This window comes from Leptopilina boulardi, unplaced genomic scaffold, assembly GCF_019393585.1.
Source record: "Leptopilina boulardi isolate dan_hultmark-lab unplaced genomic scaffold, ZJU_Lbou_2.1 LbouV2_310, whole genome shotgun sequence".
Classification (NCBI taxonomy): Eukaryota; Metazoa; Arthropoda; class Insecta; order Hymenoptera; family Figitidae; genus Leptopilina; species Leptopilina boulardi.
The window spans coordinates 2,659,825-2,686,055 of record NW_026137875.1 but is presented as its reverse complement, the minus strand read 5'-3'; the positions used below and the strand labels follow the sequence as shown (position 1 = coordinate 2,686,055).

The 26,231-nt window shown below is 27.6% G+C and overlaps 1 protein-coding gene across 1 annotated transcript in view; it reads right to left on the bottom strand.

The window, feature by feature from the left end:
* Positions 1 to 26,231, bottom strand: part of LOC127283814 (uncharacterized) — a 31,049-nt gene that overhangs the window by 4,723 nt on the left and 95 nt on the right. The window contains exons 2-13 of the mRNA XM_051308909.1: positions 25,452 to 25,473; positions 25,116 to 25,376; positions 22,416 to 22,905; positions 21,496 to 21,595; positions 20,465 to 20,674; positions 18,507 to 18,662; positions 18,198 to 18,216; positions 16,024 to 16,284; positions 9,510 to 9,999; positions 8,803 to 8,902; positions 8,565 to 8,687; positions 8,154 to 8,309 (exon numbers count right to left, since the gene is read on the bottom strand). Of these exons, the coding sequence (XP_051164866.1) occupies positions 8,154 to 8,309; positions 8,565 to 8,687; positions 8,803 to 8,902; positions 9,510 to 9,999; positions 16,024 to 16,284; positions 18,198 to 18,216; positions 18,507 to 18,662; positions 20,465 to 20,674; positions 21,496 to 21,595; positions 22,416 to 22,905; positions 25,116 to 25,376; positions 25,452 to 25,467 (2,382 nt within the window). The 5' untranslated portion in view covers positions 25,468 to 25,473. The remainder of the gene's footprint in view (positions 1 to 8,153; positions 8,310 to 8,564; positions 8,688 to 8,802; positions 8,903 to 9,509; positions 10,000 to 16,023; positions 16,285 to 18,197; positions 18,217 to 18,506; positions 18,663 to 20,464; positions 20,675 to 21,495; positions 21,596 to 22,415; positions 22,906 to 25,115; positions 25,377 to 25,451; positions 25,474 to 26,231) is intronic.

The following is a 26,231-nucleotide window of genomic DNA, read 5'->3' as shown; positions in this document are numbered from 1 at the left end:
TTATATATAAAAGACCCCTGCGTTTTGTATCCTTCTACGTCTATATACTGTATTTCTAAAAACATACAAATAGAAGCGAGAAATCTTTTATGACACTAGAAGAGCTCACACCCCCACGAAACAAAATGCTCTCTTTCTAATTTTCCCTATGTGCTAAAATTAGACGATGTAATAAATGCTCTCTTTCTAATTTTCCTATGTGACGAACCCCTGTGGTGTCACCACATTAGAAGACCATAAACACTCTTTGACAGCTGCGAATAACCGTAGTCGTACTCTTTCTATCTTGTATTAGAATAGTTCACACCCGCCTTTTTTACATTCAACTGAGAGAGAAGGACTCAACTTTGGCTTCCAAAATAAGGGTTTTTTTGAAATCATCTTCACACGTATAACATCAACCTCATTCTTGGTACCAGTCAACGTCTTATAGTTCAAGTGCATAATTTTCTTATACGAAAGTGAAAATCAAGTGCCAAAACCCTCTACATTAAACGAGGATCTTTACTTCTCATTACATTGGACAATTATGCATTCTTCCTTTATTTGGAAGAGACTCATTATTGGGAGTTTCATCACGCCTAATAGAACTCCGGACCTGCGGTTATACCTGGGCCCGTCAACCTTCCGGACGTCATAAACTCACGCTAGTACCAGCTCTTTTCCTGTGACAGCAAAGGACACAGTAGTGGTCCATTTTCTTTCAACACACCTACTACTGAATTTTAAGGTCAGTGTTTTATATTCTCACTCCTAACTTTTCTGAACTTGTTGTATATTGGTAGTAACCCTTGCATTCCTTATTTCAGTTGAATGCTGAACTCTCTATTTCCTGGATTGGTTGGTTCGAGATTCCCTCTCTCTCATAAGAACGAATTGTTGTAACTAAAAATACTTGTCTAAATAAATTGTAACCTAATTATAAAATTAATCACTATTCTCTTTCTTTCCTCTACCCTTAGTTCAGAGCCTTCTGCTCTGTAAATGAAACAGGAATTCATTGAATCACCGAGCGGCCATAAATAAAATAAAATATTATTTCGTTAGTTATTTCTCTATTTGGGACGTAACACAATGAATGAAGCTTGCTCCGAGTAGCGAAGCAGGTTGGTAACGGCGTCACTGAGAAAGTCCCTTTGTGAATTTATGATTTGACATATGAAGAAGAGGAAGGACTAATGTATGGTGCAGGAATAGCAGATAAAAGTGTATGCACTTTAAATGGTTTTTTTCTTATCATTATTTTTAAATTTTCGATACTTACATAATTTAAGAAGAAAAAAAGTGAAAAATCGAATCGCGACACATGTCTGGTTATGGTTAGCACAATTCGAAAATGATGCTTCTAGTTAGGGTTGGACACTTTATACAGTTAGGGTTGGACACCCATATTAATTATGAATTTGACACAATTTATAAATAAATTTTATTTTATTGATATTTCAGTGCAAAATTGTGCCAAAGATATTAGAAAAATAATACTTAAATTGTATAAATTTTGTTCATCATTTCATTGAGTTATTTGGAACAATAAAGCGTTATTTTTTGTAATTTGAGTTAATTCCTTTTTTAAACCCATGAAGCTTTACAATTTGTGAACAATAAGTAAAGATAAACATGAAAAAATAAGAATAAAAAACATTACAAATGCTATTTTAGTTTTTTACCAATAATGCGTTTCGATTTTCAAAAAGTGTCCAACCCTGACTGAAAAGTCCAACCCTGACTACATTTTTTTTTTTTTAAAATGTTTATAACTTTTTTAATTTTGGACCAATCAATTTACGGTCCACAGCAAAAGTGTTCCTCTTTTGTAGATCTTTCCACCCATATACCACAATTGACTGAATTTATCTAAACAAAATATTTATAAACAAAAAACCAAAACTGTGTTTAACCCTGACACTATTCCCCTACCTTCTTTTTTAATCTCAAAGACGCAAAAAAATATGCCAAAAATCAAACATTAACTTAAAAGTAGTCTCAATTTTTCAATTTTCAATATTTTCACTTAAAAGTTAGTTTAATTAATAATAAAATGTGAATAATCTTCATTTTTTGCTTTTAGATCAAATTTGTAGACTCCACCTTGCACAGCAATCATAAACTCAGACGGCACAGCTACAGGTTTAATGGGTGCTAACTTGGAATGTTTTTAATAAAAATGCTTAAAAAAATTGTGAAACACAGATAAATATATATGTGCAATATAATGTCATTCTTGCATTTCATTTAAAAAATTTTATCCCTTTTTGAAAAAATCCCGAAAAACGGCTAAAAAACAACGTCGTAATGTGGTTTCCCCCCTTAATGGAATATTAATATTTGAACAAATAAATATTCTGCAAAATTAATATATTCTTTCTAATTTTCATTCTGCAAAATTAAGATTCTACGAGACGTTTCCTGAATATTCGGACGCTGTAAAAGTTAAAATATTTATACTTAACATTAAGGTTACATTTCCTAAAGATATCATTAATTTAAAAAACAAAAAAAGATACAAACTTTCTTTTTTATAAAAAAGTACGCTCATTTTTGTCAATGCAATTAAATATGGTATTTCTGCAACTGAAATAATGTGGGTCATGTGGTCAAAACTATCTCTAACTTGGATAAATTTAATGCCTTGTGGTATGACAACAGTTAATGTTATGATTGTGATACTGATAAAAAATAACACTGTTGATAATGTTTTATTTGTATGTGATGGCCATACTCCAAACCATGCAAGACTTAAGCGAGTGTATGTTGTCAAAACATGTAAGGCTAAAAAATAAAATTTGACATGAGAGTAGTAGTTAAAAATTGTAGAATAAAATTAAATTACAGAGCTATGCAATTATTTTGAATTTTTGAATCACTTTCACACAAATGTCGAATTTTTTACATTAAAAAAAGGTTGGAAAAACGTAGTTACAATCAATTTTTTTCAAAATAAAATTGAAACATTCCCTCACAGCAACGGATATTTCAGAATATTCTATCAACGTTATAGAGATATCGTTTGGTTCGGGGAAAATAGGATATCCGTATAATGTTTCAGAGACGTCCGTGGGCATCTTAGGATGATTCTTAGGATGATGACAGTCATTGTCCTCGGAATATACTCGCACCGATAAATATATGGTGAGTTAATGAAAGCTAGATGTACAGAAGAAATTAAATATTCCATTTTTCCTTGATTAAACCTTGCCCACAAAGTTTTCGATTGATCATTACGATGGTTAATAACGTCGATAGCACATCCTGAATATTCGGATACTGTTAGGGTTTTGGTTCGATGGTAAATTCAATGAAACTTATATATGAACTATGTTAAATTTTTTTAATATGTTAAATTTTTATTTTATGTTTCACATTAAAAATTAATTAATTCTCAACAGCTTAACACTAATTATCCCATAATCGGTGCGCCTAGCTTATAAAAGAAATAAAATCAAAAAATTCGACACTTCATTCACTCAATTGTATACACACCATTTTCACCCTTCATTATTATTTTAAACAATAATCAATTCTTTTTTATTTCATTGTTAGAATCATAAGTAATTCTTTTTAGTTTTATATTCCATTTAAATGTAATAAATCAAAACTACTTTTCATTGATATTGCAATGAACAATATTCTAAACAAAGAAAATAATGAGCGAATCTATTTCTCGGGAAATTTAAAAAAAAAGAATAAAGAAAAGTACATGAGAGTTTGCATTTAACAAAGTTAGTTAATGATGAGTCATTAGAGTTACGTACTTTGTTAAAGTTAAATGTGAGCCTGCGCACATGATGCTTTTATCATGAATTTTAGTTTCATTTCATTGTCTTCTCTCAGATTTCAAACCTTGAACATATTTTTTTTTTACTTTATAGAATTTTGATTTAACACAATTGTGTTTCAACTAAAACATAATGTATACGTCAGATAAAATTATTAACATAAATTATAATTTTTTTTTACTACATTGGATAACATTTTTGTTAAATTTAAATATAACTTGTAATATGTAATAAATATTTGTCTATTTTTTTTAGCTGAAACTGTTCTGCAAAAAAAAAAATTGCCAATCCTTTGTAGGCAAGAAAATAATGTTTAGAAAATGGTATCCAATAAAGTGAAATCAGAATTTCTATCCTGAAGTCTGCGATGTACGATTTAAAATAATTAAAACAAATTTAAAGGAATTAAGGAATTGGCATTTAGAACTTTAAAAAGCACTCACCGTAAGAAGAAGGTAATTTTATGAAAAAATAGAATATAATTAATATAAGTATCTATAGCAAATAATGGAATAAGTAATATCAAACAATACGTGTTTTGTAATATTGAAATGAATTTATTTTTCTAATGATTATAATTTACATTAAAGTTTAGTGTTACACTCTCTAGTAAATCTAAAACCTAAACTTTCTATTATGGCGGATTTTCGAAACAGTAATTTACAAAACAATATAGCCATTTCAAAAACATAATTGTTTTTGAACATCTCAAAAATTGGGACATCTGAAAAATTCAATTAGAAAGATCATAATTATCAATTATCTGAAGGAACTACTTCAAACAAATCCGTTTTATCATTACCCTCGGCATTCAAAAATTGATTGTGCCATTTCAGCAAAATTTCAGCTTCTGATAATTTCATATAAAGATCTTCGAAAGATGCAACATATAAGAAGATCCATACTAAAAAAAACAGTCCTAAATCGCAAATAGACAATTTCCTTGATCGCCTTAATTGTTGCCTTCTTGTACTTCCGTTTTGTATCTCTAATTATCAATATTTCTCGATCACTATTTAGTATGCAAGTTATATTTTTATTTTACTCTTTTGTTTCCTAATTTATTCTCAATACACCTCTTCATTTTCTCATCTCCTTCTGATAATTCTTCAAGATTACTATTCAGCATGTGTGTTACATTTTTCTCCCTTAACAACAACTTAATGCATTTCCCACCAAGAACAGAATCATTACAAGATTTTTTATAAAAATTTCTCGAAATTTTTGCATCGAATGCACCAGTTTATTTTACTAAATCATACAGGTTTGGGGGAAATAAATAAAATGAGATTTGAAGCATAGAATTCATCAAGACTCTCCATTACAGTAGTTGACACGATTGGTAAGCTAACGCTTGTAAAAGTTGAATATATTTCTGACGAAAAGAAAAAACATGACCACATCATTGCACCAAAAAGTATTCTTTGGGTTAAATAATTTGGCTCATTGGGCATACCCATTCCAAGTGCCATTCCTACGAGATACAAGATTTGCCAATTTATTAAATTAAATCGTGGATTTTCGGGCTACGATTCAAACTAAAATCAACAAGCTAATAATTATTAGGACATTTAAAATTTTCTAATTATTTGATAATTCTATTGATTTTTCCAAAGACTTTGGTACCGTAAAATGGGGTAAAGTCGGCGTTTGGGGGTAAAGTCGGCCGGCGCTTTAAATCATTTTAAAGTTTAACTATTACTTTTTTTCCAGAAGAAATCCGAGTTTTATTAAAAATGTAGTTAGAATTAATGTAAATTAATAAATGAAATACAATATTTAACGCCGACTTTACCCCATTTTACGGTACTAAAGCATAATAATGATATGCTTCATTAGTTTTAGCTATTTCCATTAAATTTTTATAACATCCTGACGATCTAATAGATTTACTGCCAAGAATTGAGCACCTGGATATAATAACTCGCGCTACGCTCGGCTGTACGCTCTCAAGCCAGTCAAACCTACAAAATGAGTAAGAAAATTCAAATTCAAAATTTTGATTTTTGAAAAGTACTACCTTGTAAGAAATAAATAGGCGCATCTTTTTTTCCTTTAACATTTTTTAGAAAAACGAATATTTTAAATAATAAATCCAAAAAACTAAAAAATCTTGATTCACAAATTTCATTAAGTTTTAAAACATAAATCATCGTATCTTTTACAATTATTAACGGATTTGATTAAAAATTAGTATACACACGCTCTTGGGTCCACTGAAGACGACAATATAGTGAAAAATTAAAAAATCACTAATTTCTTATTAAATTTTTAATATAAATATAGAGACCTGTCGGAAATCAGGTTTTCTTACATTCGGTGACAAAAAGTCTGCAGGAAAGTTTACAGTTGAGATAATTTCCAGTGAGGCATTTGTTTATTTCTATATAAAGTAGTTTTTTGGAAGTTTAATATTAATTTAATTAAATTAATAATTAATTTCACTTGATAATTAATTTATCATTATTAAATATTAAATTAATAAAGTTATATTGCATAAAATATTTTATACACAAAACAAATATTAAATATTTTAAAGATTGTTTACATAGCTATATTTGTTATAAATAAATTTTTAGTAATATGTGTACTCAAAGATGTTCAAATGTTTTTCAATATGTTAAGAAAATATTAAATTTTTACGTAATGTACAATTTAGAAAAAAAATTATAATTTTATGTTTATTATTAATTACCTACAAACCTAAAAATAGAAGTATGAATTTTTAAGAACATATTTAAAAGTATTAAATATGTATATAAAAATTGTTTACTTGGTTATTTTGTGTATAAAATATTTTATGCAATATAACATTATTAATTTAATATTTAATAAAATGCAATAAATATTTAATTGTCCTAACCAAAATTTGGTTGCGACAACTAAATAATAATTCGATTCGCTCTCAGCTCATAGCTTAAGAGAACAGTTAGTTTAAATCTCTCACAAGGATGGGTAGTCCAGTGGTCAGAGCTCCCGATCTCTCAGTTTTAAAACAGAGGTTCGATCCCAGGCGGAGATAAGATTTTTCAAAGTCCTTAAATATTTCAATTGGATAAATATAAATTCAATGTTAAATTGATAATAAATAAATAATGAAATGAATAAAAAAAGAAAAGAAATAAGGTAGAATAAAATTTTTAATTTTACAAAAAAAACTGTTTGTTTAATCAACCAAACATTTTTGTTGACCTAACAAAAAACACTCAACTGAATTTTTTGGTTGACTCAAACAAATAGTTTGGTTGCTCAAATACCAACAAAATTTTTTTGTTGGCCCAACCAAATTTTGGTTAGTCTTACTAAACATTTTTCTCAGTGTATTAACATTGTGCTCAACGAATTAGCATATTCATATCACTCATTAGCGATTAATTTCTTCATACTTTGGTTAAAAAAACTTTTTTTTATAAAATAATATTAAATATAAGTATTGAAATATTCTTAAAAGTAATTCCAATTTAATTTTTTCCTTCTATTTTTAATTTTTTAATTTTGATTTAATGTTTTCATAATTCCTCGTTTGTAGTAGAAAATATTTAAATTAAAAAATTAATTCACTGCATTGTAAAAAATATAAAAAAGTTTTCAAAAATTAATAACAAAAACACTAGTACAATTAAAGACAGAAAAGAAGAGAATACATTACATAATTGATTCTATTTTACAAGTTAGTATTCCTCTGTACTAATAATCAAGAAAAATATTTAAACAATAAACTTTTTATAAGAAAAATAAATGGAGAAAATATTTTTGTTTTTTATTTTCTTATAATTTTCTATAATTTTACTATTCCATCAATTAAATGACATTTTAAAACACTTTATTTTTACTAATTTTCTTATTTACTGCTTTGCCTTGTTGTTATCAAAAATGACAAATAACCCATAGATGTTTTAATTATCTGAAATACGAAAGAAAAGATTTATTGATTATTACTTTAATTGAGAATATTTTTAATTTATATTATGAAATAAGAAAAAAAATGACGGAGAAAACAATTTACTTGAATCAACCAAATATTTGGTTATTCTAAGTTCAACTCTAAAATTAGGCAAAATTGTTTTCATTTTAGTTCAACTTTAGAGTGAAAAAATAATTTATTTGATTCAAATACTCGATTTATTTGACTATTATCAAATAAATATTTACTTGAACCAAAAAATTTTTATATAAATTGTATTTGAACCAATAATTTCTGCGTATTTGATACAAATAAATATTTATTTGATAATTGTTAAGTAATCGAGTATTTGATTAAAATAAATTTTTTTTAGTGTATTTTATAGGATTATAATCAAACTACTGTTATAAATATATCTGATTGAAATTCAGTACATTTATATGGCAATTTGAGAAAAAAATAATATAACTTACACTTCGAAACAGAAGTAAATTGAGAACGCAAAATTTACCAGCTGTTATTGGTACTGGTTTGTGACCAGATTGCATTAGGAGAAGCAAACATTTTGCTTTCTGAGGAGGCAAGTGGTACCACACACAATCATAAGCTCTCTGAGCAAATGCAAAACTCTGAAAAAATTCAAGATTATAAATAAAAAAATGCAAAAAAAACCCACAATTTTTTTTATCAAATAATGGTATAGAAAAAGTAATTGTTAAAAAAATAAATAAATTATTTATTGGGAACCAACAAATTTTTCTCCTGTAAAATTAAGCTAAATAATTTCAATTCTATTTGCAATTCAACAGCCAAAATATTGTTCTGTTTTTTTAAAAAATGCAAATTTTTATTATTTAACAAAATTTTACGTGGAAATTATTTACTTGTATCTGTAGCTGTTCTCCCAAATAGCAGTATACATAAAAATTTCCAATCATATATGTAAGAAATACTAATATAAAAATGACATCTATTAACATCGAAGTGGAATTTTTTCCATTTATATACTGAAAATACAAAAAAAAGTAACTATAATTCTTATTAGAAATGATAATTGAATTTAATTAATTTGCATTAAAAGAGATGATATTTTTATTGAAACAAATTTTTAATGATACCTACTAATACAAGTAGAAAACCTTGCATACAAAATTGTATACTGCAACCAATCAATTGAACCAGAAACATTAAATAGAAAGTGTTTTCTAAAATTGTGATACAACTAAATATATTTTTATTAGTTTTTCATCATAATATAATTCCTACTTATATATTATATTATAAAAAAATTAATTTTTACAATACTGGGAAGTAGAATGAAATTTTTTTTATTTTTTCGAGGCTCATTTGTGAAAAATAAACAAAAATTTAACAATATAAACTTTTTTAAATTTTAATATATTTATATTTTATGTCAATTGGCCTAGGACTCTTTAGAAAAACCCTCAAGTAACAATTTTCAAGCGATTTCATTGAATTTTTAAAAATATATCCACCATATTGGATGCGCCATTTTGAATTTTGAAAATGTAACTTCAGATTTGTAATCAGCAATCCAAAAAAACCACTAGTAACAAGTTTCAAGCGAATCTTTTGAATTTTTAAAAATGTGTCTGCCATATTGTATCTGCCATTTTGAATTTTAAAAATCTGACTTCAGATTCATTATCAGCGACCCCAAGAACATAAGAGCCACTTTTTATTTGACAGAGTATGAGCTGACAATTATTTTGAGTCGTATTAAGTGATTAAGCTGGTTTATAGTCAAACATTCTTAGTGTATAAATTCTACAATTATGTAAAATAATATAAGAACACAATTAAAGAACCTGTTTATATGGTCGTGAAGATCAACAATGTGGCCAAATTTTTTATCGAATTTATAATCAACTTTTGTAATTTTAAAAGTATTGACAATGTCTGTAAGTTTTATACTTAAAATAAGATATTCCCCAGAAAGATGTAAAACAATTTGACTAAAAAAAGCGTCAGTGCCAGAGTAGGCAACCATTCCTAAATATAAACCAAATAATTGAATAATGTAAGTTATTTCAAAAACTGGACTATAATTCCAAGTAAATGGATAATAGCCTTCAACAAATAAAGTATAATTTTTGTAGTGATCTGAACTACTCCAATTACTTAAATTTTCAAATATGCATTGTATAAGACGCGCAATCATTGCTGCATGTCCCAAGAACATACATAAGAGTGCAATTTTTTTACCCTCGTCACCCTTTTTCATCATTATCTTTATTTCTTCATTACTTCTTGTTTCTTTCCAATGATTAACTATGTTGTTATAGAGAATCGTCATTTCTAATAAATAAAAAATAATTATTGTTATAAATAAATTATATTCGTACAAATTCGAACATTATATCTATTATTAGAATATCTTTTAAAATAGTATTATGTTTCCTCACAGCAACGGATATTACAGAATATTTTTTAGACATCCTAGGGATATCATTTGGTTCAAGGAAATTAGGATTTCCCTAACATGTGCCAGGGTTGTCCATAGACGTCCACGAAAAGCCTAGGAATATCCTAATTTACCCGGACAAAATGGTATCCCTATAGGACGTTCGTTTCCTAAACATTTGGATGCTCTTAGGATTAATATTGCACTGTAAAATTCAAAATATTTATCCTAAATAATAAGAAATTTCCTTATTAAGAAATAACCCTCGATTTTGGAATTGAAAGACAGTTTTTGATAAAACTTAGCACACTGGTAGATGTTTGTTTAAAAAAGATATAGTTAAATTTATAGAGGTCGAGGTTGTCTATGATAAATATTATAAACAATTTTATTTTTTCACATTTAACATGGTATCTTATGGGAGAACTCTCTTAATTTCCCCCACAGAACTGAAACTTTCCTAAAGATTTCCTAAAGATTTATTTGAAATGTTCGGAATATTTAATTGCAATGTTTACTGAAAATTGTGTAAAGATTTAAATGTCCCGATTAAATAAATGTTCTGGAAAGTTTCGCGCTAAACATTTATTTAAGTGGAAGATTTAAATCTTGACACAATTTTCATTAACACTGCAATTAAATATTCCGAAAATTTCAAATAAATCTTTAGGAAAACTTTAGGAAAGTTTCGGTGCTGTGGAGGTTGAATCAGTGGAATTTCACTGGTGAAATAGATAGAAGTCGGTTACTGAATCATTTAGTGAAATTTTCAGTGAAAATCAGTCATATATTGTGACGTGACAATTTCGACACGTCACACCCGAGTTGAAATTGTCTGAGATTTATTTATTAAATTCTGCGAAAATAAACTTGAAACCCTCCTTTTGGACACTTACGCGAGAAATCTCTGCTCCACGACTCGACAATCGATAGATAGAAATTTATTTGATTTTTTTTTGTTTACTGTTCTTGAATTTTTTTTATGTATTGCGCTGAGCGATTCATGGACTACACTGTATTCTACATGAAACTACAAGGAGAAAACATATTGGTCATTTGGACGTTCGAGATCCACCCATGTACTATTTTGGCTGTTTGCTGCATCATTTTGACTGTTTGCTGCATTATTTTGACTGTTTGCTGTATTATTTTGGCTGTTCGACACCACTTTTACTCGTTTGGTAGATGACGTCTCACCACTGCAAAGTTTGATGCTTGGAGCACACTTACAAAAAATGCTCTCTTTAACCGTTTTGCTGTCCACACACACTTCTTGGCCGTTTTGGATGCCACTTCAATTTTATTTGGCTGTTCTGATCGCCATCTGCACTTTAACCGTTTTTGGAACCGATGCTGTTGTTTTCTTTGCACACTATTGAAAGATGTCACTCCACTTTTGGCTGCTGCCACCAATTTTGTCGTTGGATGTTCCAACCCACTCGCTGGCACCACTAAGCCAACTAATCATTTATCGAAAGCCTCGATACCAACTCGCAATATCGCCTTGGTTGCCAATTAACTGGACGACAACGCCAATGACCCAATATTTATGTTATTAACCAAAGATGAGTTCCAGAGTCAACCAAGTTTTGTAAAATCGCTCAAGTTTTCTTTTAAATTCTATTTCGATAAACAACTAAAAATTTAGAATTTTGCCATTTGCGTTGAACCTTAAATTACATTAAAATCAAATTGTATTATTGCGTATTATTATTAATTTTGACATTTCCGCGTTTAAACTTGAATTATTGATATATTTTACTATACGATTAATTTTGTTAATTTTCAAGATTTATTGATATTTGATTTATTTTAGTTAATTTTATTGATTATTCTAGAGATATTATTGAAAGAAATAATTTATTTGTAAATTATTACTAATTAACATATTTTGAATTTGAAAATATTTTGCCGCCACGGCGCTGTCTCGAACTAATGGCGCGCGCTACTAGGTCAGTTTAGGTTAGATTAGGAACTACGCTGCAACCGGCACCTTGCCGAAAAACGTGGTTAGACACACACGCTTGACTTCGCTCGTTTCGCCTCTCGACCCGTCATATAGACAAAAATTATATATATTTTTTTTGTGTAAAAAGTGTCCAATTAGAGTAAATCAAGTCACGGAAGCTGCCTTAACTCTTGGAATATTCGGTGAGTCGACACATTTCTCTAAAGAATATACACTCTTTATGTTTTGATTATATTAATTTTGATTTTATGTATAAGAGTGTGTATTCTATATTCTATTTGAAATGACGCCACTGTCGACCGCATGGTTGAATTTTCTTTGCTCGCGTATATTTTTCTCTTATTAATATAATTGCGTAAATTTCAAATATTATTATAATGATGTTCATTTCTTCTTATTTTTCTTGATTATTTTATCGTGTTATTTTATATATTTTGTGATTTCCGAACTTGATCAAATTCGTCATTGATTCCTTTGCCGAGTGTCGTTTCATTGATTTTCCCTGTGTGTATCAGTCAAATCAAAATGTCGCGCTTTCCCTTAAAGTCAAGTGAAATTATTTAGTGTAGGAAAATTTTAAGTTTTTTTTATTGCGTATCAACTATGAGTCGAGAAGGCCTAATTAAATTATTTAGCGTATTTATTATTTTATATTGTCGATGGAGCCATTTTTAGAGTTTTTGTCAATTTTTTATGTGTACGATTTTTTTATCGATTAATTTATATTATGTGACGGACCAATTATTGATTATTTTATTTAAGATAATTAGAACAAGGAATGATTTTCTCATTTTGTTAAATTTAGTTAGGATGAATTTTGAATATATTTTATTGTCATAATGGATTTTATTGTGTATTAAATTTGCCGAAACACTCTCATTGGAAACCTTCGCCCAAATGTTCCTGAATTTAAGGAGCTAGCGTGATGTAAAACTTTTTTTGATTTTGACCGGTAAACAATATTTAAGTAGCGATGATTTTCATGTAATGATTTCCGAAAATTTTGTTGATTTTGTTATTTTGGTAAATTTTGATATTTTTGATTAATTTGAATTTTGGGTCATACTGGCCATTTTCCCTAAATATTTGAATTAATTTTAATTTATTATTGCTAATGGATTAACTTGGTAGTCTCGGTCCTTAGAATAATAATCTATTTATTGTTACTTTGGGATTAACTTGGTAGTCTCGGTCCCTTAGAACAATGAATATTTTGAATTTGATTTTGTTGCTGAAACGGTTTATTTATTAACCTGGCGCCCAAAATTTATCCGTTTAAAATCATTATAAAACTAAAATATTGTTCCGAAGGTGGTCGCAAATATTCTCTATTTGGCAGAGATCGCGATTATTAAAAATTTTACAATTTTGAATTTTTTTTTTGAAATTTGAAAATATTTTGAATTTTGAGAATTTAGTAACTTTTCTGATTTTGACTTTGCCCTCGCCATTGTAGAATTTTTAATATCTCACAATATATCACTAATTTTCACTGGATATCAGTGATATATGACTAATTTTCAGTGAAAATTTCACTAAATGATTCAGTAACCGACTTCTAGCTATTTCACCAATGAAATTTCACTGATTCAAATTGAAAGAGATTGCATTTTCATCATCTTTAAAATTTAATTGTAAGAAATATGACAAACAGGTATTAATATAACTTTTTAAAGTTAAAGTTAAATAACTGGTGTTTAAATAATTTCCAAAAAAATTATCAGACCTCACCTATGAGACTTAAAATTAATTATTTTGTATAAAAAAACATCTTTTTTTATTAATCAGCAATTACTAAGTACAACGCGTGGCAACGTTGCTTCTTGAAGGTTAGGGTATACAAGAAGAGCGAAATTTGAAATTTCTCAAGTAATATAAATCGTATCCATGAAGTAGTATAAGGAGCACTCACTACTTGTTAAGCATATAAGTCCCCTGCATGAGAATAAATCCGAAATTTCATATCTCCGATTATGACGCCTCTAGCGGAAAAGCGGTGTACTTAGAAGTTTTCAAAATATGGCTGCGCCTAGTGACAGCTGTTCTCAATAGTAAATATTGTAAAGGTATATAATAATAATTTTAGAAAAAGTGTAAAAATTTTTGATCTCAATAAAACTATTTGACTTGACTTGAAAAGAAAGAAAAAAGTTACACACCAAAATTTTAAATAAAACATAAATTTTTTGAAAATATATTTAAAAATTGGTAGGTTTTTGCTTATTTATATACGAATATATAATTGAGATTTTTAAAATATTTGTTTTCAATTATGTTTCATAATGAAATAATAAAGGAATTGCAATAATTTGTTGTAAGTTATATAAAAATAAAAAAAATAATAAAAATATAATTAATTTTTTTTCATTGTAGTCGTATATATTTCAAGCGAAATTTCTTAATTTTTTTTTATTTTTAGGTTATATTTACATGTAAATAAACAAAATATAGTGACAAGTTCAGCAAGTATTTTGTTAACATTCTCAAATACATACAAAATAATTTGTATCAAGTAAAGTTGCCTATGTTAATGCTGATTCATTGATCAATTTAGCAGCCTCATTTTTCACTTTTTTTATTTATAATTACACAAAATTAACTCGCATCAAACACATTTAAAAAAAGGCCAACTGACAGTTATATACAAACACTTATTTAACAATGTACCACGTGACCTGTAATTCTACGCTTTTCCGCTAGGGTTGTTAGTATCGGGGATATGCAAGTAAACATAGTAAACTTCTATTAAATCTGGAAAGGCTGGGAAAGAATTTTCAAAAACGGCCTATAGAGTGGATGCTCCTTATACTACTTCATGATCGTATCATTACGCTAAAGACAGACGCCAAACCAAACCTTTTTTCATTAGCAATGTCTGTTAAAGACAAAGTCGAATTGCAATTTTCACAAAACTTATTGTTTCGATAATGTTTTCACATGGAGTAGTATAAGGAGACCGAACGACCATGTTAAATCTGCGCTAAAAGTGGACCACTTTTTGGGGTACCTACTAAACCTCAAAAAATACGGAATGGAACACTAGCGCCACTGATTGTGTCAAACTCAGCTGGACAGTCACCCATTGTAAAAGTAATGAAAATAAGGATAGCAATGTATTTTTGTGTTATGTTCAACGTATTTCCAATTTTTGCCACTGTTTACATACAGTCGAATCTCCCATAAGTTAATTCTGGTGGGGGGGTTAACTTATGAGAGAATTGCCGCGTAAGGAGAAATAGTTGCGCAGTGACCTATTGCGCATGGCGGTCAATTTCAAAATATATGTTTGAAGTCTTGTGAAGTAAATGAGTTATTAGAAATGTTTGAATATTTAATTTAATATAAGTTTAGTTGACTGTGAAAAACATTGTCGGTACATACTTGTATTATTCTTTTAACTACTTTTATTAATTTTATAAATCATGGACGGAATTTTATTCATGATAAAATATTATTTGAGTTAATTGGAAATATTATTAAGGAATTAATATTCGTAAATGATGCAGCTACATCAGTGAAACAATTATTTAATAATTAAATTAAATTAAAAAAACAAAATTCAATTAAATTAAAAGAAAATTCTTTTAAACATGAATCGAATGTTTTTATTCTAGGTAGTGGTTATTCTTATGGGAGATTCGACTGTACTTCCCACGAAAGCGCTTGTGTTCTTAAAAACTTTTTGGCTAGGCTAACTTTTTTATACTTCCAATAATAATTTTTTGATGGTTTCACAGAATTTTCTTCTAATAAATTTAATTCCAACATGATAATCAAAACATTTGCAGACGATAGGAAGTATAAAATGGAGGAGAAACAAATACAATGTTGCCAAGCGTTGTTGCGTTAGTACTGATTGGTTCAAATGAAACCTTAAATGATTGTTGTTTTGACTATTAATGCAGGGAGGGTTCTTTCTTAACATTCATTAAAAGAAAAAGATACAAACTTTCTTTTTTATAAAAAAGTACGCTCATTTTTGTCAATGCAATCAAATATGGTATTTCTGCAACTGAAATAATGTGGGTCATGTGGTCAAAATTATCTCGAACTTGGATTAATTTAATGCCTTGTGGTATGACAACAGTCAATGTTATGATTGTGATACTGATAAAAAATAACACTGTTGATAATGTTTTATTTGTATGAGATGGCCATACTCCAAACCATGCAAGACTTAAGCGAGTGTATGTTGTCAAAACATGTAAGGCTAAAAAATAAATTTGACATGAGAGTAGTAGTTAAAAATTGTAGAATAAAATTAAATTACAAAGCTATGCAATAATTTTTTCCAGCTTATGAAAGAAATAAACTCAAAAAATTCAACACTTCATTCACTTTTGTAAACACACCATTTTCACCCTTCATTGTTATTTTAAAAAATAATCAATTCTTTTTTATTTCATTGTTAGAATCATATGTAATTCTTTTTAGTTCTATATTGCATTTAAATGGAATAAATCAAAACTATTTTTCATTGATTAAAAGTCAACAATAATTATTATTATTATATCAATGACATATTAATAGAAAAATGTTTAATGTAGCAAAATAAAATATGTAACAGTGATTTAAAAAAAAATTTAATTAGTATGTAAAAAATATGGATGTAGAAATATTGCAATAAACAATATTCTAAACAAAGAAAGTATTGAGCGAATTTAGTTCTCTGGAAATATAAAAAAAAGAATAAAGAAAAGTACATGAGAGTTTGCATTTAACAAAGTTAGTTAATGATGAGTCATTAGAGTTACTCGTACTTTGTTAAAGTTAAATGTGAGCCTGCGCACATGATGCTTTTATCATGAATTTTAGTTTCATTTCATTGTCTTCTCTCAGATTTCAAACCTTGAACATATTTTTTTTTACTTTGTAGAATTTTGATTTAACACAATTGTGTTTCAACTAAAACATAATGTATACGTCAGATAAAATTATTAACATAAATTATAATTTTTTTTTACTACATTGGATAACATTTTTGTTAAATTTAAATATAACTTGTAATATGTAATAAATATTTGTCTATTTTTTTTAGCTGAAGCTGTTCTGCAAAAAAAAATTGCCAATCCTTTGTAGGCAAGAAAATAATGTTTAGAAAATAGTATCCAATAAAGTGAAATCAGAATTTCTATCCTGAAGTCTGCGATGTACGATTTAAAATAATTAAAACAAATTTAAAGGAATATTTTAAGGAATTGGCATTTAGAACTTTCAAAATCACTCATCGTAAGAAGAAGGTAATTTTATGAAAAACATAAAATATATTTTTTAATTAACAAATATCTAACACTTTGAAGAAAAAGTCTCTAATATCGTGTACGCGTCACTGTTAATGTTTTTTTTGTTTTCTAATCCACCAACCGTAAAACTTAAATAATTGATAGGCTTAGGCTGGGTGGAGTGGCTCACGTTTCTATTGTTACCCACAAAAGTGCCAAAAAATTAATTTTCAATGAGTTTAGTGTTTTACTCCCAACTAAATGTAAAATCCTAATTTTCTATTATCGCGGATTTTCGAAAAAATAATTTACAAAAAAATATAGCCATTTCAAAAAATGTTGATGATGGACATCTCAAAAATTGGGAGGTGCAGTGGTTCATCCGAAAAATTTACTTATCATGTGCGTGTATTTTAATAAATAATTGTCAATTTCATAATTATATAATAATAATAATTTTAAAATAATTAGGTAAATTAAAAAAATTTATTAAATATTCAAATTAATGTTAGAATAAATTTTTCATTTATTTTAGTGACACTTTTTGTGTATACAATTAATAATTGATCATATAAATAATGCATTTTGCATGATGTAAATATATTTAAATAAATTTAGAAGTCGATTGCAAAGAAAAGTTTATTATTCAAAATTATTTTGTGTTTTATGATATAGAACTACTTACTAAATAACATTGAATGTTAAAATATTTAATTCAAAATAATAACAACATTTCTAGTTTCACAATGTTATTGAAATTAATATTCGAAAAACTTTATTTTACAAAATGTATTTAATCATTTTTCATGGTCCTTTTTTAGTAGAGAGCATTTTTGATTTATTTTTACAATTTTTTACTTCTTATTGCTTTGTCTCGTTGTTATCAAAAACGACAAATAACCCATTGATGTTTTAATGATCTAAAATGTTAAAGAAAAATTTATCGATAAATTTTTATATTTTCTATTTATGTGCGCTTATTTTATAAATTAATCCTTAGTTTCTTTCAGAATATATTTCATTTAATTCAATTAATAACAGTTGTTCTTAATTCAACTTTATTTTTAGAATAATCAAAAACATTATAATTATAAAAACAGAAAGTATGTAATAATTAAATGTTCAATAACTCTAAATAATGATACAAAGAATATTTAACTTTAAAAAATTTACTATGAAGATTTACGAAAATAATATATTTGTAACTTACATTGTGAAACAAAACAAAATTGAGAACGCAAAATTTACCAGCTGTTATTGCCACTGGTTTATGTCCAGACTGCATTAGAAGAAGTAAATATTTTGCTTTCTGAGGCGGCAACTGGTACCACAGACAATCATAAGCTCTTTCAGCAAACATAAAACTCTAAAAAAAATTCGACTTATACAAATATTGTTCTGTTTTTTAACTATAGGAGAGACTGGGTCAAACCGGCCATGTTAACAGTTGTAAGGCTCTAGTAACTAAAGAAACTAATGGAAAACCGTTTATAATAGCTTGTTGAAAAGGTCATCTAATTGCGCAACTTTTTTCTAGAGACACCACGGTGCGCCAGAAGGTGGTTTAAATAAAAATGAATTGGCACTTAAAAATTCTTCTTGATTATTATGATTCTTAGATGAATAACAAACATTTCTCAATAGTTTTTAAAATCAGTTTACGTGCCCGATTAAAATAAAATTGAGTTTTTATATAAAAACAGTGTTTTATGGGGAATCACAATTTATTTAATCTAATAAATACTGTAATAAATGATAAAATAATTACTTATTTTCAATTTTACATATAAATAATTATATTGCTGTAGTGTTTGTGTCCAATTTTAAAAAATTAAATTATAATGTTAAAAGAACGATTTTAAGAGTGACAAAATTTATTTAAGAGAGTCTAATGGTCTCTGAAATTTTTTGGCAAGAAGAGACCTTTAATTATCGCTCTATAAAAACGGCACTAAACGTGAAAATGGTAAACATTAATTTTAAAATACTTTCTTCTCGAAAGACAGACACTTTTTACAAAAGCAGCTAGAGATCCTTATCTTATATAAATTTCATAAATCCTAAAGATTATACGAATCCATACAGAAACACGATTGCAAAACGAAAAGTAATATAATGACAGGTACATTACCTCCTGCCGCCGTCAGATGGCAGCAGCATGCAGGGCGCACAAAGTCGCAGCTGTTATTAGATTACTTTTCTACTTTTTGTTTTGCAACCATGTTTTTCTATGAATTCGTACCGTCTTTTGGATTTAGGAAATTTATAAGATGAGGATTTTGGCTGATTTTGTTAAAAGTGTTCGTGTTTCGAGAAAAAAGTATTTTAAAATCAATACTATTTCACGTTCAGAGCGATAATTAAAGCTCTCTTCTTGCCAAAGAATTTCAGATACCGTTCGACACTCTTAATGTGCATAAATATAAAAACGAAACAAGAAAATAACTTCATTGTTAATAAATTTATATGAACCCAAATCTAAAACATCTATTATCTATACGCATATAAGTATACATTAAATAAATTCTGGTTCCTCATAAAACAATATTTTTAAATATTTAAATCTCAATTTGTTTTAAATTGGGCACGTAAGCTGATTTTAAAACCTATTGAGAAAAGTTTTTTATTTATCTTAGAACCATAATCAAAAAGAATTTTTAAGTGCCAATTCATTTTTATTTAAACCTCCTTCTGGCGCACCGTGACACATGTACCTTAAAATGTACTGTTTAAATCTCCGTAAAGTGGACAAAGATTCACGAAAGCGTGCACGAATTTTTTAGTTGATAGGTAATCTTCGTGAATTTCTGTTACAAGGGAAACAGACATAGGCCGATTTGCCCCACAGGCTCATTTTGACAATTAAGATCTGTATAAAAAAAAATGCTTAGTAAAATCATTAAATTATAAACCGATAAATTTAACTGAGGCATGCACCTTTTAAACCTAAAAAACAATTTTAATAAATATTACACGATTTTCTCACAAATTGTTTATGAACAGATCTGTAAAAATTTCTAGCGGAAGCGAAAAAACAAACTTTTGTTTATAAAATTGCATAAACACAATTAAAAAATGTCAAACTGAAGAAATAAGTTATTCTTATTATAGTCTTTTCAAATTTATAATTGACATATTTTAAAATTTGACCAATTCTGAGAAACTAACACCTGTCCGGTTTGCCCCAGTCTCCCCTATGTATATGCAGGGTAAATTGTTGCTGAAATTATTTACTTGCATCTGAAGCTGTTCACCCAAATAACAATACACATAAAAATTTCCAATCATACATATGAGAAATACTATTATAAAAAGGACATCTATTAACATTGAAGTCGGATTTTTGTCGTTTACATACTGAAAATACAAAAACAATAACTAAATTTCAATTTAGAAATTAAAAATGAATTAATTTAGAATTTACAATAAAAATAGATACAATGGAATCTTCTAAGAGCGGTATTACCGTGAGCGAACAAACTATCAGCGCGGTGTGGTAAAGAGTGAGAAAGCAGGAGTGTCTGCTTTTTTGTGTGTACCGTTACTCTGCAAGCAGTTTTATTGGCTTATTAATTACTTAATTTTGAAAAAAATATTAATTATAAAATGACAACTAACAGTACTTTATTATAAAAACAAAATTTATTAATATTTATAATAATATATATGTAAAATATATTCTGCTAAAAGCAGTAGTTATTAATTGTACGGCCCTGAGTGTTTACAGTATTCGACGTCAGGTGGCGTCAAGGACATTTTTCCGTAGAGCGGTCTAAGCATAGAGTAGTATAAGGAGACCGAACGACGTACATTGAAAGTGGACCAAATTTTGGTAACCGCTTAGTGTCATGAAAATACGTAATGGAACACAAGCGCTCTCGTAGGAAGTATGTAAACAGTGGGAAAAATTGGAAGTACGTTGAACATAACCCAAAAATACATTGCTCCTTATTTTTAAAACTTTTACAATGGCTGACTGTCCAGATGAGTTTAACACAATCAGTGGCGCTAGTGTTCCATATTACGTATTTTCATGACACTAAGCGGTTACCAAAATTTGGTCCACTTTTAACGCAGATTTAACATGGTCGTTCGGTCTCTTTATACTACTCCATGGGTCTAAGACTAATGCCGTACACTCTTCGGAGATTCCAGTGTATATATATATATATATATATATTTTTTTTAATGATACTTACCAAAACAAGAAGAAAACCCTGCACACAAAATTCGATACTGTTAGCGATCAATTGGACCAGAAACATCAAATAGAAAGTGCTCTCTAGGATTGCGATACAACTAAATTTTTTTTTATTAGTTATACATATATAATTTATATGTGTCCTGACGCGGTGAAAGGGATCTTATGGTCCAATTGCAAATTGTACTTTAAATGTTCATAATAAAAAATGAATTGAACAAAATAATTTCTAATTTTTGGAAGTCAAATTATTTGAGTTGCTCTTTCATTTCCAAAAACTAGAAATTATTTTGTTTAATTCATTTTTTATTATGAACATTCAAAAGTACAATTTGCTATTGTACCATAAGGTCCCTTTCACCACGTCAGGACACATTTAATGGGCCAGTTGATCCACCTCCAGTTAAGAGTTACGGAAAAGTTTATCTGTGGGATAGAATAATTTCGTGTTGATCCACCTCCGAATAGCGCTAATTAGCACTTCGTTAACTGACAGATAAATTGTGACTCATCTGAAAGTTACTTATCAGCCAGATGAAGTGACAAATAACGAATTTAACTGTCAGTTATAAGCGCAAAAGTGAGGTTAGATTGCTAAATTTGACGCATGGTAAATTTAAAAGTATTAGTGTTTATATATTTTTCGTCAAAAGTAATAATTTCTCTTTCCGAATGACGTGACTTAATGCTTTGTACATTTTCTGTACAGTTAAACCTTCCGATAAATTTATCCTCCTAGATAACTCTATATATGACATTTTATTAAAAGGTGGATTAACTGCCCATAAACGTTATATTCTAAATAATTGTTTACTTATTTTTATTTACATTTTATTATATTATTTCAATGTACTTGTAAAAAAAAAGTTAAATTCTTAATGTTTTTAATCAGTGTATAAAAAAAAAAAATGTAAAAACCTTCTTATATGGTCATGAACATCAACGATGCGACGAAATTTTTTATCAAATTCATAATCAACTTTTTCAACATTAAAAGTATTGACAATGTCTATGAGTTCTAATCCTAAAACAAGATATTCTCCAGAAAGATGAAAAACAATTTGACAGAAATAACCGTCAGTACTAGTATAAGCAATCATTCCCAAATATAAAGCAACCAATTCAACAACGACAGTTAATTCAAAAATTGGACTATAATTCCATGTATACGGATAATAAGCTTCCACATATAATGTAAAATTTTTGTAGTGATTTTGATTATTCCAATTATTTAAATTTTCAAATGTCCATTGAATCAAACGTGAAACTACCGCTGCATGTCCCAAGAATATACAAAAAATAGCAAATTTTTTACCCTTCTCACCATTTTCCATCATTATCTTTAATTCTTTATTACTTCTATTTTTTTTCCAATGATCAACCATGTAGTTGTAGAGAGTCGTCATATCTAATAAAAAAAATGTTATTAATGTTATATAAATTAAATTACATATATGTATGTACATTAAAATATATAATATTTACTTTAAAAAACTTTTAAACATAATTTATTACAGCCAAATGGTATAAAAACATACTAGGAATTAATTTTTCAAATTGTATAACTAATCAGGTACACTAGTTTACAAAATAAAAAAAATTTTGATCTGCGTCATTTCACTGTCATTTCTCATATCTCCGAATGCAGTTGACTGATTTCAATTTTCTTTGCAGAAAATTAAAGGTGATTTAATTTCCAACGGTTTAGAAGATATTTACTAATTTGTCTAGAATTACATATTATTTTTAACAAATTTTTCGAAAATAATTGACGTTTCTTGTAAATTGCATAATAAAAAACGTAATTTCTTGACTTCAAATAATCCTCACTAAATTTTTAAGATATTGCTAAACCCCAATCTTTAATTTATATTTTGTATATATAATTATATTAATATAAATAAACAAATAAAAAGTACCTTTTTCCTGTGAAACGTATGAATATCACAACAAAATCGAAATATTTTTTATTATTAGCCACTTAAAGTACTCCTACAGATTTGGGATTTGTAAAATTATGTTCTAGTAGAACACACGTAATTTGTTATAAACAAATTATATAAACAAATTACTAATTATTAATTTAACCGATACCTTTTATTGATCCTTGTAAAATGTTTTACTTGGGGGTTTTCGGGGTCGCTGATTACGAATCCGACGTCAGTTTTTCAAAATTCAAAATGGCGGATCCAATATGGCGGAAAACTTTTGAAAAAACTTAATATATTCGTCTAAAGTTAGTAGTTTCCAGTGATTTTAAATATTTATCCGCCATGTTGCACCCGCCATTTTGAATTTTGAAAAACTGACTCCGGATTCATTTTCAGAGACCCCAAAAACACCCGAGTAGAGAGTTTCAAGCAAATCCGATCGATTTTTTCAAAATTTGTCCGCCACATTGGATAATAAATCATAAAATTCGATAAAAAGTCATTTTCTGTATTTTTACTAAAGTGTCTATATCTTCAATATTTTTTGTTCAATTTTGATCTGCAATGGCTTATTTTCTTCCTACGAGATTATACTTTAACGTCCATGAAAAAAAACCGGAAGTAATTACGTTTTTTATTACGCAATTTACAAGAAAAGTCAATTATTTTCGAAAAATTTGTTAAAAATAATGTGTAATTCTAGACAAATTAGTAAATATTTCCTAAACCGTCAATTTGAATAAAAAATATTATAAATTCTTTTTTATTGGAAATTAAATTACCTTTAATTTTCTGCAAAGAAAATTGAAATCAGTCAACTGCATTCGGAGATATTTGTAAATTAGTGAACGCACTTTTTTTTGAAACTCAAAAAACTGAAATTTAGCTATATATCTCGAAAACTGTTCTACTTTCTTAACTATCTCTGACTTCATATTGAGATTCAGGAGCAAATTTTACATGAGAAATGACAGTGAAATGACGCAGATCAAAATTTTTGTAAACTAGTGTTATAAAAGTATTTCATGTTTTAGAAGTCTGTTTTTGGTATCCCAGTTCAAAAAGGTTAGGTATAGGGGATTAAGCATTCAAAAAGTGCCTCCGTAGCTATTTAATTCAAATTTGCATATTTTAAAGTACTCCTATGAATAAAAAATTCTGTATAATTGATACTTTTTTTGGGGATTATTTTTTAAAGTGACCACTCTAATTTTTGTTAAAGATACCTTATAATGTCCTCTTTAACATATTTTTTCAGATTTTAAAAAAATGTAGTTTTTGATTAATTTAACGAAAACCATCGTCGCGCAACATTTTCGAGAAAAATATGTTTTTTGATTTTCCTTTCCCCTCCATAACTCCCCCAAAAATGCGTATTAAGGGTTCATAGTTGCAGAATTTTTTATTCATGGGGGTACCAATATATGATGCCAATTTGAATTAAATAGTTGCAGGAGTAATTTTTGAATTATTAATCCCCTATACCCTTTTTGACTCTATTAAAATAACGCGGCTAATGTAAAAATCTGTTTGACATTATTTTATAAAAATTAATTGACCACATTTAAATTTTTGCACGTACAGTGTAAAATTTAAAAAAATTGGGTCGCAATTTAAATTCAGACATTTACAAAATGAAAAATTAAAAAAATTATTAAAAGATCATTTTTTTTTAAACAATACAAACTTTTTTTATTGTAATAAAGTACGATCATTTTTGTTAAAACAACCAAATACGGTAATTCAGCAGTAGAAAGAGTTTGTGTCAGGAGGTCAAAATTATCACGAACTGTAATCAATTTAATGCTTTGTGGTATGAGTACACAAATTGTTATAATTGTAATATTGATCAAGAACAACATTTTTGATAATTTTTTATTTTTATTCGATGGCCATGCTCCAGACATTGAAAGACATATACGAGAGTATTTCATCAAATCTTCAAAGGCTAAAAAAAAGCAATATAAGATGAAGAAGAAAAAATAAAAAATTTTACAATATCTTTTCATTTTTGTATACACACCACTTTCATTAGTCATTGTTAACTTTAGGAATAAGTAGTTAATATTTTAATTTTTCACATAGAATAATAATGTAGTAACTAATATTATTAAATAAATTTTTTTTATCAATGGGTGCCTTATTTTGCAAATAATGGAATTTCTTTGGTTTTAGGTTTTTTGATATATTTTTTTAAAATCAATTCAAATATAATTATTATTTGAAACATTAAGACCCAATCAAATAGTAATAATGTAATCCCTGTCAAAAGTTTCTAATTAATGTTCAAACAGTTTTAATAAGTATTATTCCGAGGCATTTCAAAATTTGTTTCAAATCCAATTAATCTTCATCCGAATTCGAACTCAACAAAATATTCTTTCTGAATCAATCCGTTTGATTCTAAAGCTGAATTTTAATTCATTTCTATTCTATTATTTTTTCTTCCCAAATCAATTAGTTTCATTCCGATAATAAATTTTAATGCTTTTAAATCCTGTTATTTCATTTCAAAAAAATTCCATTTGATATGAAACAGATTAATTAGAAATAAAAAATAACCGGATTTAAAATTAAAATTTAGTTTTAAATCCAAACGAATTGATTCGGAAAGAATAAAAGACAGGATTGAAAAGAATTAAAATTTAGTTTCAGAATGAAACTAATTGGTTCGTACAGAATATTTTATAGAGTTACATTAAAATTTAGAAACTAATTGTTTGGAAAATAAATTTCGAGGAATGTCTCGGAATAATATTCATTACAACTGATTGAAAATTAATACGAAACTTTCGTCAGGGAT